At 37.5% G+C, this 14601-nt stretch overlaps 1 protein-coding gene across 1 annotated transcript in view; it reads right to left on the bottom strand.

Annotated features, from left to right (window-relative positions):
• Positions 1-10847: 10847 nt before the first annotated feature.
• The window catches only part of pgap6 (post-glycosylphosphatidylinositol attachment to proteins 6), a 44681-nt gene continuing 40927 nt past the window's right edge, over positions 10848-14601 (bottom strand). The window contains exon 13 of the mRNA XM_063059030.1: positions 10848-14231. Coding sequence (XP_062915100.1) covers positions 13935-14231 — 297 coding nt within the window. The 3' untranslated portion in view covers positions 10848-13934. The remainder of the gene's footprint in view (positions 14232-14601) is intronic.

Genomic DNA, 14601 nt, shown 5'->3' with positions numbered 1-14601 from the left:
AGCCATTGAAACTTAAAACCGTAAATTCCTTGACCTGATCCTAAATGTTATAAAAAGTTGATGTAAATTAATATCTCACTGCTGCATGCAACCTTTGTGTGTTTTTGTATTTGTGAAGCAGTGCTTTCTTTTAAAGATATAATTAAGATTTTTAATGATATGCTTCAGATGTACTGTATGGTTTCCAATAAAACACTGATGTTAAAGGTTCGAGTGCTTGCATTAGATGTTCTCTTCAGTTCATCACTCTTTCAATTTATGTCAATCTGCTGAAGAGCAACATAGTAGAGGTCAAAGGGTGCAACACCTTTACTCCCCTCAAGCCTAATATGATCTTCGTGCCATTCACCTATTTACTAATGGGAACCACTTTATTGAGGAAGCCTGAGAAAACAATAGGTAAAATGAAACCAGATCCAAGTTTTGCATCTACTTCATTCTACAGAAGTAAACGTTTGGCATTCTACTGAGTTACAGAAATGCAACTTGATCTTGTATAGTACAAAAGAAAGAGGCTGCATTATCCATATTGAGACACCAGTAACCAAATTCATTGTAAAATGTAAAATCCAATTCTTTATTCAAACCCGTTTAAAATCCTAAAAGCTAGTGAATATCTCTACGCTCATCTTAATTTCACAGCTACACCAAATAATTTATACCGGTAAATGACCATTCAGCAGAACAGAAGTTAGAAAACAAATGTTTTAATTAGTGATATGGAGAGAGGGGGGAGGGGGGAGGGGGGAGAGGTGGGGGAAGATAAAGGGAAAGCCCATGATAAAATAAACACCAGGATCAATGGTGAGTGCCTTATTCACTCTCTAAGATACTAGATATAATCAGAAATATACCAATCCACAAAGGTGATTTATTAATGAAATAGCCAACAGAATCAGCTGACATATTTATAACTGCTTTCCTAAGACACTTCATCCTGGATGAATGCTTGTTAACCACAGGTAGAGGAGAACGAATGAGCGCACGAGAGCAGATAGTAAAATGATGGAGCAGAGAGTTGGAGTACAACGATTGCTAGAAATCTGAAATAAAAGGGAATTTGGGCAAAGTTCAGCCCATCAGAAAGTAGCAACAGAAAGAAAACTCCTGATATCATGACATCCACCGGTAACATCATTGACACAGACAGAAGTGTCAGATTCTTAAAGCTGACTGCGTATTGTGGAAAGGGTTTCATTAAAAGTGTCACTCTGTTCCAGTCACTTTACTCTAATGACCATTGGTTTTAGAAAGACAGTAGTGGCAGGTTACCCAACTCTTGAAATATGTTAGGCAAGTCAAAAACTGCCCTCAAGTCCACACAAATCCAACTGCATTTCAGAATACTAAACAAACATTAAAAGTTGACTAATAACCTGGAAGAACTGATCATTTTAAGACTCTTTATCCATGAGTCCACTCCCAGAACTATAGTCTAAAGTTTACAGATAGAATTCAACCCAGACAAGTGTTCATTTTGGTAGGTTAAATATGATGGCAGAATATAGTATTAACGGTAAGCCTCTTGGCAGTGTGGAGGATCAGAGGGATCTTGGGGTCCCAGTCTATAGGACACTCAAAGCTGCTGTGCGGGTTGACCATGTGGTTAAGAAGGCATATGGTGCATTGGCCTTCAACAACCATGGGATTGCGTTCAAGAGCCCAGAGGTAAAGTTACAGCTATATAGGACACTGGACAGACCCCACTTGGAGTATTGTGCTCAGTTCTGGTCACCTCACTACAGGAATGATCTGGAAACTATAGAAAAGGTGCAGATATTTACAAGGATGTTGCCTGGATTGGGGAACATACCCTATAAGAATAGGTTGAATGAACTTGGCCTTTTCTCCTTGAAGAGACAGAGGATGAGAGGTGACCTGATAGAGGTGTACAAGATGATGAGAGGCATTGATTGTGTGGATAGTCAGAGGCTTTTTCCCAGAGCTGAAATGGCTAACACGAGAGGGCACAGTTTTATGGTGCTTGGAAATAGGTATAGAGGAGATGTCAGGGGTAATAATTTTGTTGTTTTTTTAAAAACGCAACGGTTGGTGAGTGCGTGGAATGGGCTGTCAGCGACGGTGGTGGAGGCGGATACGATAGGGTCTTTTAAGAGACTCCTGGATAGGTACATGGAGCTTAGAAAAATAGAGGGCTATGGGTAACCCTTGGTAATTTCTAAAATACGTACATGTTTGGCACAGCATTATGGGCCAAAGGGCCTGTATTGTGCTGTAGGTTTTCAATGTTTTTAAAATGGCGAGAAAATGTTTAAAGATCTGGTGAGTGGCAGTTCTGTGGGTGAAAACACCTTGTTAATGAGAGAAGTCAAAGGAGGATGATCAGACTGGTTCGAGCTGACAAGAAGGTGACAGTAATTCAAATAACCACATGTTACAGGAGGTACCTAATAAAAGGTGTCGGGGTATTATTAGGATCTATACTTTTGGGGTATTTATGTATGCTCACATACTGTGTCTAACTGTGTCCTTTCTTACATCAACAATATTCAAAATTGCCAATGCTCAAATAAAACATTCTTGTTGACAGTTTAAATTACTGTTTCCAATACTTTAGAGAATGAAACTGTCAATTTACACAAAACTTTGATCATGGCTTCTCTAACTTAACATAACTATTTCTTACTACACAGTTCTGAACTCATCCTAGGACATTTATCAGCATTAAAGTTAACGTAAATCTATTACCATTCACTGTGGGGGGGGGTTGCAATAATAGGATTTGCTAAATAAATATTTCTTCAACTTCATCCTTGCATATTTTGGAATTTTGTTGTTCCATTTTTGATTTTATCTTCAAGTCATCTGGTAATATTCATTCCATCTTTAAATTTCTTGCCCTGCTTAACCACTTAATTGGCAATCTCTAGCCCAGCTAATTGTTTTTATATTCATTTATCACCATGCCAGGCCTGAAAATCCTGAATGATAAGTGCTAGTTAACCACTCTTGACATCCTCTTAGGAATCCATCTAAATACTGGCATAAATCCCTTTAAAAACTGAAATGTCACCTGCCTGGCCTAGCAGCTGGTAACCTGTCCCACTCATCCATGTCACTTCGCACCATTGAGGAAATCAGCAGTCACTGCCCTACTCTATTTCCATACTAGTGACTGGGAGAAAGGTATCATAACTGCTACTAAAACTTCAATTAAAACAAAACAATGGCATATCAATGAACCCAATTGATGGGTTTTCTAAATATATGCTGTCACAATTTGATTAAGGAATTCTTCGTACAATTTCTTGTTTAAATAGCTCCTTTACAATACAATATCAGTACACGTACGATAATTGTCCCCTCAGTATTATCATCCACTTTAAATGTAGTTTTATCTGACTAGGAGCCAATGTTGCAGTAGAACTTGGTGTGAAGCAAATCCCTTAAGAATAAAGAACCAAGTTATCTGGCTCCATAGACTGTTTCATAAATGAAGCACCCTTGTTGATAAGTTTAAATTCCTGGCTGTTCCTAGTATCGTTTATTTACTTGCAGCATTTATTTAGAGATAGTGTCGAATAAGCCCTTCCAGCCCCTCGGCCCGCATTGCCCAGCAACCCTTGACAAACCCTAACCTATTAACAGGGCAATTTACAAAGAACAATTAATCTACCAATCAGTATGACTTTAGACTGTGGGAGGAAACTGAAGCACACGGGGGGGGGGGGAACCCCATTACACAGGGGAAAAAAAATCCCTTTAAGAGGACACTGGGATTGAACTCCAAACTGCGATGCCCCGAGCTACATTACCACAAGAGTCCTTCTTAAGTGAACAGGGCAGATATACCGAGACAATCAGTTCTTTGTCCAAAATTTTAACCATACTCCGAACCTCCTAATTACTTCTACTGTCAGCTAAGATTCATTATTCATTTCCGTAGATGCTGCCTGACCTGCTGGGCTCTTTCAGCATTTTGTGTGTTGCTTATTTTTCTTAGCATTCATCCGCTTCTGAGTACATATATGTATATTTAGATACGCTCAAGGTACTTGGAGTCACCATTGATTGAGCTTTCCCGCAAACAAAGAACACCCAAGGGAATGGAAGATATATCATCACCTTCTCTTCAACACTTTTACAGCATTTTAATATGAACCAAACCATTTCATATGAAAGGTGATACAAACATTCACACTGAAAGCCGAGAATCATACACTAGTGATCAAAGTTGGACTTTGAGACAGTGAGCCTAACCACACCATGCCCCAGATCCTGTAGAGTGCATTAATGTTACATTCTGCCTGTGAATGCAACATTCCCTGGCACTTAACTCCTGAACAGAACTATGCTCTCCCACATTGAAATCAAGATGAGGGCAAAATAAAAAAGTTTAATCAACAAAACTAAGCCTTTAGCTTTGCCATCTGTTAAAGCAATCAAGCTTCAATAATATTCCAATTAAATTTTTAAACATTCAGCTGCTATGAAGACATTAAAAGCGAAATCAACTAAAATTACTCTAAAAACATGAAAAATTAAGATTCGAATTTATTTAATGCAAGAAGATAACAGCTTTGACAGATGTAAAGTTAGTGGTAAGTAGTTTTGGGAATTTGGGGAGAAATTCAGGTAATTTCAAAGCACTCCTGCTTCCCTCTTCTTCCAATTCCTATTCTGGCTCCCATCTTACCTCTTCTCACCTCACCTGCCTATCACTTCCCTTTGGTGCCTCTTCTCCTTCCCTTTCTCCTATGGTCTACTCTCCTCTCCTATTAGATTCCTCCTTCAGCCCTTTTCTTTTTCCACCTATCACCTCCCAGCTTCTCACCTCATCCACTCCTCCCCCAGCCACCTCCCTACACCCTCATTGGGCTTCACCTAGCATGCTCTAGCTGGTGCTCGTTCCCCTCCTCCCAGCTTCTTATTCTGGCTTCTTCCCCCTTCCCTTTCAGTCCTGATGAAGAATCTCAGCCCAAAGCATCAACTCTTTTTTTTCCTTTCCGTAGATGCTGCCCAGTAATTTCCTTAATTTTCTTGTGCATTTCTTTGCTGTTGTTAATATGGTCTTCTACTTCATTGCATTTTTGATTCAGCCATTCCTCCTTTGCAATATTGCACAATTGTCTGGTCCGTCTGTCTAGCTCCCTGTATTACTGGATTTAAGAAATTACTGGAATTAAGAAAACCTCCTCTTCAGGATGCATAAGATCAGCAGACAGATCCATAATAACAGATTCAGATAAAGTATGTGAGAGGTGGATTCAGTATATAAAGCAGCTTTTTGAAGATAATAAGGGGGAACCCCCAGATATAAAACACCCTAATTCTGGCCCACCTATTACCAAAGAAGAAATAACTAAAGCAATGAAAATCATGAAAATGGTAAAGCCACTGGACCTGATGAAATTTTAGTGGAAATGATATAAGCCCTAGAAGATCTGGGCATAGATACTCTTTTTGAACTGTTTAATGGCATATATGAGTCTAGTGTATTACTGATGATCTCTTGAAATCAGTATTTATAACTCTGCCAACAATTCCTGGAACTATTGGCTGTGAAAATTATAGAACAATCAGTCTTATGAGTCACATAATAAAGATTTTGTTGAAAATTGTTCTGAGTCGAATTAAAAATAAATTAAGACCAGAAACTTCTAAATTGCAATATGGGTTTATTGAGGATAGAGGAACTAAGAACAACATTTTCATACTTTCAGAAAGGGCAATTGAATATCAAAACGATGTCTTTTTAAGTTTCATTGATTTCAATAAAGCATTCGGCAAAGTGCAACATGAAAAATTATTTCAAATTCTCACTAAACATAGACAGAAGGGACCAACAACTGCTTCAAAATTTATATTGGAACCAAACGGCGGTGGTAAAAATTGATGATAATATAAGCAGTTGGACTAAAATTCAAAGAGGAGTTAGACAGAGATGCGTTGCCTCACAGGAATTATTTAATATCTATAGCAAAATGATTCTCAGAGAAATGGAAGACCTAGATGGGATAAAAATTGGAGGTGTTAACATCAACAATATAAGACATGCAGACAATACCACCCTAATAGCAAGTGCTGCAGAAGACCTACAAATCCTCCTAGACAAAGTAGTACAGACTAGTGCAGATTTTGGTCTAACCATCAGCTGTAAAAAAAAAACCAAATGTGTGGTAATGTCAGAACAGCAGGATACTCCCAACTGCCAATTATACATCGGTAACCAAGAGATTGAACAAAAGACCAGCTTTAATTACCTTGGTAGTTTTATATCACAAGATGCTAGAGGTAAAGTAGAAATAAAAAGAATTGCCATTGCCAAAACTAACTTCCAAAAAATGAAATCCATTTTCACCAACAGGCACATTTCTATGACAACAAGGCTTAGGCTACTAAAATATTACGTCTGGTCAATCTTGCTGTATGCTTCCGAAACATGGACTATAACACCAGAACTCCAAAGGAACTTCAAAGCAACAGAAATGCAGTTTCTTAGAAGAATGCTGAAAATATCATATAGAGATAGGGTAACTAATGAGACAGTACTCCAATGTGCCCATACAATAAGATCTTCAATGAAAACATTAAATGAGAGGGAACTTAAATTCCTGGGCCATGTCATCAGAAAGGGAGAAATAGAATGTCTTATATTACAAGGCCGTATGCCTGGGAAACATGGTAAAGGAAGGCAAAGAAGAAAACGTATGGACACTGTGAAAGAACTAACAGATTTATATGTGTGAGATATCATTGATGCTGCGAGGGATCGTTCGATGTGGAGAGCCATGATCGCCCAAGTGTGTAATGCATAAGGCACATGAAGAAGATGCTGCCCGACTTGCAAAGTTCCTCCAGCATTTTGTGTGTTTTACTGTGCCTTTTCTGTCACAGATTACCAGCAGTTTTCTAAGACCCATTTCCTTCATTGAAAGGATATTAGAGGCATACTTATATTTTAATGAAAACAGCTAAAGTCACATTTGGTATTTCTCAGGTTGACTAATCAGCACCCTGAACAGTTAAGTCATTTAATCATACAGCTTGGAAAATAACCCTTTGGCCAGTCACCTCAGTACAGGCCATCACTTCCGCCCATTTCCATTTCCCATTTCCCAGAAACTGTCCGGTACTCTTCACTCCCATTCCACTTCAAGTGCTCGTCCGAAATGCTGTGACAATATCTGTTTCCACCATCCGCTCTGGCAATGGGCTCTAGGTTTCAACCATTATATAGAAGGAAATAATTCTTCCTCAGATGTCTTCCAAATCTTCCACCCTCATCTTGAATTGTGCCTTACGGTCATAGTTATCTGCACCAAGGAGAAACATTTCCCCTATCCCCTCAATATAGTATACTTCACAGAGGTCTCCCCTCAGCTTTCTTCATTTTCAAAGGAAACAAACCTAGCCTATCCAGTCAATCCTCATAACCAGTACACTCCATCCAAGCAACTACCTAGTGAATTACCTCTGCATGCCTTCCAGTGCAATCACACCTTTCCAATGGTGGCACAGATCAATACTGTAGTGAAAAAAGCATTTGGCATGCTTGCCTTTAGAGGCTAAGTCATTGAGTACAAGACTTAGGACTCATGTTGCAAATGTACAAAATGTTAGTTAGATCACACAAAGCATTGTCACAGTTCTGATAACACCACAGGAAGAATGTGGTAGCAACAGAGAAAATACTACCTAAATTGGATGGCTATAATTTTATACAAATTTGGTAGGCAGGGGTTATTCTCAGTGGAATGTAGGAGTCTGAAGGGTAACCTGAAAGGTGCTTATAAACTTGAGGGACATAGATTCTAACCATATATCCATCTTTCTCCCCCTGACAAGGCAGAGAAGGATAGAACTAGAGGGCATAAGTTTAAGATGAGATGGTGGAAATTTAAAGGGAATCTGAGGTAATTTTTTCTCACAGACATCTGAATATTTGGCCAATTTGCCAAAGGTAGAGGAGGCACAGAACCTAGGACATTAACAGCACAGTTAGCCATGATGTCATTCTAAACTAATCTGATTGCACTGACCTATGCCTGTTTGCTTGTGTCTAAATGCCTCTTTAAAAATTTCTCTCATATCTGTTTTTACCATTTCTACTGGCAGCACAAACTACTGTGTAAAAAAAACTTGACTTGCAAATACTAAGAATTACATTAAACACAGTATTAAATTTCAATTTTTATCTATAGAAAACCAAGTTGTTGCAAAAGTCAGACTGAGGAACTAGATATTTTACTCACGACTGTTGAGCCATGAAGATTAATACTGATGCAGGTGGGAATACTAACCTTTTAAAAGCTGACACATGAATATATTCATGAACTCATCAACTGCTTCCTGCAAATCAGAAGTTACAATGCAAAAAGACAGATTTAAATACAATATATTATCAGCTTCAATGAGCCCTTGGCGGCCAGTCCAGTGGAATACTCCACTCCCCTCCCCTCTGGATCACCGAACTGTGGAAGCAAGTATTGACCAGCACAGGTCCAATTAGTGATAACACCCTGATCGCACAGGGTGTGAGAAATATTGGATAAAGCCTTGCAATGTTGTTGTGTGAAGCCTCTGCCATAATGGATGGGAGATGTGCATGAGCTTGCTGTAAAATTAAAGTGCTGTAGTAGTGGAAATTGTTGCTACGTGCAATGTGTCTTTTGTATTGTGCCTCCTGACATTAAGATTTTTAGCTGATCTATGAAAGTGCAAAACATGGGGAAGCATAGATGGCCAGTAGTGCTGTAATTCAGATAAAATTAAAATACTTTCTAGGAATTAATTCGGGACATGGGCACTCAACCTCAGCAAACACCATCGATCACTGAAACTGCACAATAGGTCGTGATAGCTTTCTGTCGCAGAGCATATATGAACCCCTCATCCACTTAAATATCTAGAAATGACAGAAGAAATCAGAATACCTGCTATAATCCCTACTCTGCCACAGGACCTTTTAGACATCCAGAACACATGTAAATCTATCAATACCAGCCATAGATATTTGTCATTTCCCACTGCTGCATTTGTGGTTTCAATGAGTAGCAGTTAACTTCACCTGATCAACACACACAAAATGCCGGAGGAACTCATCAGGCCAGGCAGCTTCCTCAACCTCCTGCTACCTTCTTACTCTGACTTCTCCCGTTCCTTTCCAGTCCTGAAAAAAGGTCTCAGCCCAAAACGTTGACTGTTTTATCTTTGCCATAGATGCTGCCAGGTCTATTGAGCTCCCCCAGCATTTTGCACGTGTTGCTTTAGATTTGAGGGAATTGAGGGGATTGATTGGATTCGGTGTTGAGGGGATGACGAGACGGCCAACAGGGATGAGGTTCAGCACCTGGCTGCGTGGTATGCCAACAACAATCTGGCCCTTAACACCCAGAAGACCAAGGAGATCATTGTGGACTTCAAGCATGCCAGGAGTCACACTCACATCCCCACCTACATCAACGGAACTGTAGTGGAGTGTGTATCAAGCTTCAAATTCCTTGGTGTCCACATTTCTGAGGATCTTACCTGGTCCCTGAACTCCTCCATCCTGATCAAAAAGGCGCAACAGCACCTTTATTTCCTGTGGAGCATGAAGAAAGCTCACCTCTGTCCCAGGATACTGATGGACTTTTACCACTGTACCATTGAGAGCATACTCACCAACTACATCTCAGTGTGGTATGGCAATTGTCCTGTATCGGACTGCAAAGCACTCCAGCATGTGGTGAAAACTGCCCAGCAGATTATCGGTACCCAATTGCCCACCATTGAGAACGTCTACCATAAATGCTGCCTGGGCAGGGGAAAAAGCATTATCAGGGATGCATCTCACCCTAACCATGGACTTTTTACTCTCCTCCCATCCAGTAGGCGCTACAGGAGCCTCCGCTCCCGCACCAGCAGGCACAGGAAGAGCTTCTTCCCTGAGGCTGTGACACTGCTGAACCTCTCATCACAGCGCTAAGCAGTATTGTATCCGTATTGTACTGTCTCAGTACTTTTATATTTGTGTGCTGTAGCACTTTTTTTATTCGCAGTTATTTTGTAAATAACACTATTCTTCGCATTTCTGGTCAGATGCTAAATGCATTTCATTTGCTTTATATCTGTACTCGTCACAATGACAATGAAGTTGAATCTAATCTAATCTAATTTCCAGCATCTACAGATTTTCTCACATCTGTGAACTTCACCTGGTAGTGACTGAATCTGCACCCGATGAAATAACTAACAGTTACTGATTGCTGAGTGATGCAATGGTATTATTGAGGCGGAAGCACAAATCTCAGGTGATTCTGCACTGTCAAACCAGTAGATTATTTATGCATCATCATTTCCAGAGTTTTCCACCAACTTCTCTCCATCATCAGTTTCTGAATAGAGCTATTACAGAGGTCCCAACTGGCCATAAAGTGAATTAATGGCATGTGTGGGGAGATCCACTGGGTGCCTCGGCTAACAACGTTCCCTTGCCCAACACCACCACAAAACCAGATTAACTAATTGCTCGATCATGGACCTCGTACACATATTAATATTCATGATTCAAATAGTAAATGGATCTTAAATAACTCCCTGGAAAGCACTTGGGGAAGACTCAAGGATATGAAAGACATTATACAATATGAACTCAATCTTCTAATAACTGCAAATAGTTATAAGCGTTAACATTTTTCAACACCAAAACTTTATTGTAATTATTCCATTAATAGGATTTTTTTTTGCCTCTTAAGGATGAAATACCTCCCACGAAAGGCTGTTCTCACTCTTATTATTACCCGATTTCGCCATGACCTTCTGAATGGATGATGACCCAACAGCTCTAACTACTAATCCACCTCAAAATAAGAGCAAAGTTAAAAATTTAAATTTAGTGCAGGCATTTATTAAAATACTGATTTTGCAATGTTTCAAAATAATATTATAATCTGTTTCATTTTATAAATTACATGATACAAAGCTTCCACCATTAAACTGCATTATGATTTAAATACATTATCCCAAAATATAAATTCCCATTTAAGGCAATCTAAATGCACACAGCAAAATATGTATTATGATGTATAGAGTTACATAAAAATAAATAGGTGTTTTTATCAGAATAAATTCAACCATTTAAATAGGAAACTTCTATTTTCTTACCCCCAAATTATAGTACATAGAATCTTTACTATTATATACATATAAGAAAATATCACTTTAACAGAACATACATGGTGCATCAAATTCTTTCAATACTTTTTGGAATAACAGTGTTTTTCTTCCATTGAATATCAACTTTATAAAAAATAGTTACTTCGGCAGTCCTGGTTCTAAACATTAATTCACAATTAATGCAGCATTTAAGTCTTAGCTCAATTAAAACAGTGGTCTCACTAAAACATGTACACAGATAAAACATAAAACACAGCAGCACTTTACATTCAAGTTTCTTTATAAAACATTATTTTAAACTTATTCAGTAAGTTTGTATAACTTACTGTTTAATTAGATTGCCTAAAGCATCAGCATGCTGCTTCGGAGCTCATGATAAATAAAACATCTGATGGTAATAGTTCAGGGAAAATTAAGTGAACCAATACAAAACCACAAATTAAACTCCAGATTATGTGTTAATGAACCTTATCTAGATCTTTATGAAATAAATATCTGGTTGGTTTGGCTAAAAGGACAGATTGCATTGCATTAATATGTCTTAACGTATTTATACAGTTGCTCACTAAAAAGTATGTCAGGGGATTGAATTTTTTTCACAATAAAACAACAAATCCTGAAAAAAGGTGAGAACTGGAGAAAAGTTTTTTTTAATGATGTGTTTTGTTAAGAAAAAATTGAGCAATTTCCACTTCTAACCAGAAGTGTGGCGACAGAGAAAGACTTAATGTTTGAAAAAGATTGAGAAACTTAGAGATTACATCAGAACTGGAAAATTTCTATTATAATATTGAGATTATATACATCATGCAATTCAAGTTTTATTAAACTCCAGCACACTTGTATTTTATACCCAAAGATCTTTAATGTCTTGTACAATCCTTGACCTAACCCAGTGTCTATTCTAAGATGCAAATTAATTTAATTTTTTTTAAAAGCTGCCTCCTACACAGTTTTTAGTTTGTACAATTCAACATTTGCAAATATTCACTCTCTGAAGATTTAGCACTTGTGTCTAGATTAAATCTCTTTTGGAAGGCTTGATAATTTAGCTTACAGGAATTCTGCAAGAATGCAGAACATAACAATTTCCTTTCCAGATTGTTTAATCATGAGCTAATATTGGTAAAGTGATATATCTACCAAAGAAATTACAATGAGATAATAAAAGCTGAAAAGGAGAAAATTCCATATACTTATATATTCTAGTATTTACTAAGCAGTAGTCTTGGATGCCAGGCCTTTATAGTCATTTTGAAGACAGAACTATATTTGGATGATAAAGCTTTGGTAGAAATTGTAATATTAAACTGCACCAAAGGCTGTAATGTGCTCCATCTCGGAAGTGCATTGCAGAAACTAATTAAGTCTAGTTCAACTCCCTATTCCTTTACAATATGGAATAAAAAGTTTAATAGGAACACAGGAACACCATTTGTAAGTCTTCCTTCATGTCACACACCTTTCTGACCTATAAATGTCATCAATGTGTCTAAATCCAGGGACTCCCCAACTAGAAACACCCTGAGAGTACTATCATCCAAAGGATGCTGAGAGTCAAGATGGTAACTGGCCACCATCTTGAAAGGCAATTTGAAAAAGATACCAAATGATTACCATGCCAGTGGCATGCTCATCAATAAGTTAGAAAGAAAAATTTTAAAAATGCAAGGTTGCATATTGCTGGCCACCCAGGGACAACAGAAGTTAATTTACTCCTCTAATTGTAAAAGATCCTTTCTCTATGATACTCCAGAAAATATGGTGTGCAGGTAATTATAAACAATACTTTTAGTACACTGTACACTAAGAACTGAATGATAAGCTTTGAATAATTAGAATAACTGTTTGTGAGGTTTTCATAAATGGGAAATATATAGTTGAAAACTAAAATGTCTCTTGAAAAGGGCTCCCTTCAGCAATCACGTCCGGAAATTGATTAAATTATTATTCCAAAATATTGCAATATTTTTGTATATGGACAATTCTTGTTAAAACCAATATAACATGAATTTCCCTCAATGTTCTGCTACACTTGACATGGTTCCACAGTGAAATAATCTCTCTGGTACCTTCAAGACCAAGAGACAGACAAATTTTGAAGCACAGATCAGTTATCAGTTGTAACACTGCACAATACACTGAAAACATTCTCAGTTTTCAAGGAAGGAAAGATAATTTAGCCAGGCAACTTTTGGGATTAAACTGTAAATGAATTTCAATGTGCCAGCACCCCAATTAATGCACAAGTTTCAAAGAATAATTCATCACTTAATCTTTTAAGGGTGGTGTAACGTGCTTAATTAAAATCATAACTTTCAGTTCTTTGGTGTCTAAAGTAATATAATTACTATAGTGATATAACTCATTAGCTAATAACTTGCTAGCCTGATTAATTCTCTTGCATTGACTTTGTAGCAAATGATACATTGTTAGATGTTTTATTAAAAATGAAGACTTTATGTATCTACAACAATAATACAGGTAACAAAAAATAAAATTAACAAGTTGCAATATATCATATTGGCCAATATTACTATGGACCAAAAAAGTGCATGAAGCTACCTTTTTGTTAAAGAAAACATCAGATGTCTCTTCTATTTAGGTATAAAAATCTATCTGCATCTTGCAGAAAAAGTCAAAAATAAATTAAAATTATTTTGTCATTTTTATAGAAATTTAAAATGTTTATGGTCATTACTTCTTTTACCACTACTTTTAACATGCAACAACAAAACACTTTATGAATGTATTCCTGTTATAAAAAAGAATGTGTTTCCTCAATTTAAGCAAATACAGCTAAATTGGCCTGGTCAACAAACAACGTACAAGTCTTCTTCTACATTAGAACAAATCTGGTATCCGCATGTAATTTTACGTGTCCAGAACTGCAGGCTTATGTGCTTTTTACCTGGTGGTAACAAAAATACCACACTTCCAGCTACAAGAATATGCCAAATGCTGTGTGTGTAATAATAGTTCTCCTTAGTTTCCAGAAGTCCATATACAGCAATAGCAATTAATGCTGCACCTATTCCTGGCAATAAGAAAAATACCCAGCGTTTCCATGTTGGAGGATAGCAATGCCGGCGTTTCACACACCGAGATACCTGAAAAGGATGAAAAAAAGATTATTCTGTCTGTTGGCTCCCTAGTAACTATTTAATATTTAATTTAAACACCTGAAAAATGCTAAGTTTTATTTGCTTCAATTAAAAACCTGATCTATAGACAACGCCAATAATACCAGTAAAAACAAATGGAACACTCCCACATGGATTCCAGAGAAGTATCTTACTTGAACACATTCAGCACAAGGCAAAACTGAAAGCATATGAACTGATGCTTAAGCAATACAAATCTCAATTGTCCAGTATAGTAAAATACTAACTACTCCAGAGAAAAACAAGAAAAGTATACATCAAGTCAAATTTACAAAAGGGGCCAAAAACAAGTACAAACAAGAGGAAGTCTGCAGAT

The sequence above is a fragment of the Mobula hypostoma genome, chromosome 9, assembly GCF_963921235.1.
Source record: "Mobula hypostoma chromosome 9, sMobHyp1.1, whole genome shotgun sequence".
Classification (NCBI taxonomy): domain Eukaryota; kingdom Metazoa; phylum Chordata; class Chondrichthyes; order Myliobatiformes; family Myliobatidae; genus Mobula; species Mobula hypostoma.
Note: the sequence above shows the minus strand (reverse complement) of the source record. Positions and strands in the feature narration are given on the sequence as shown.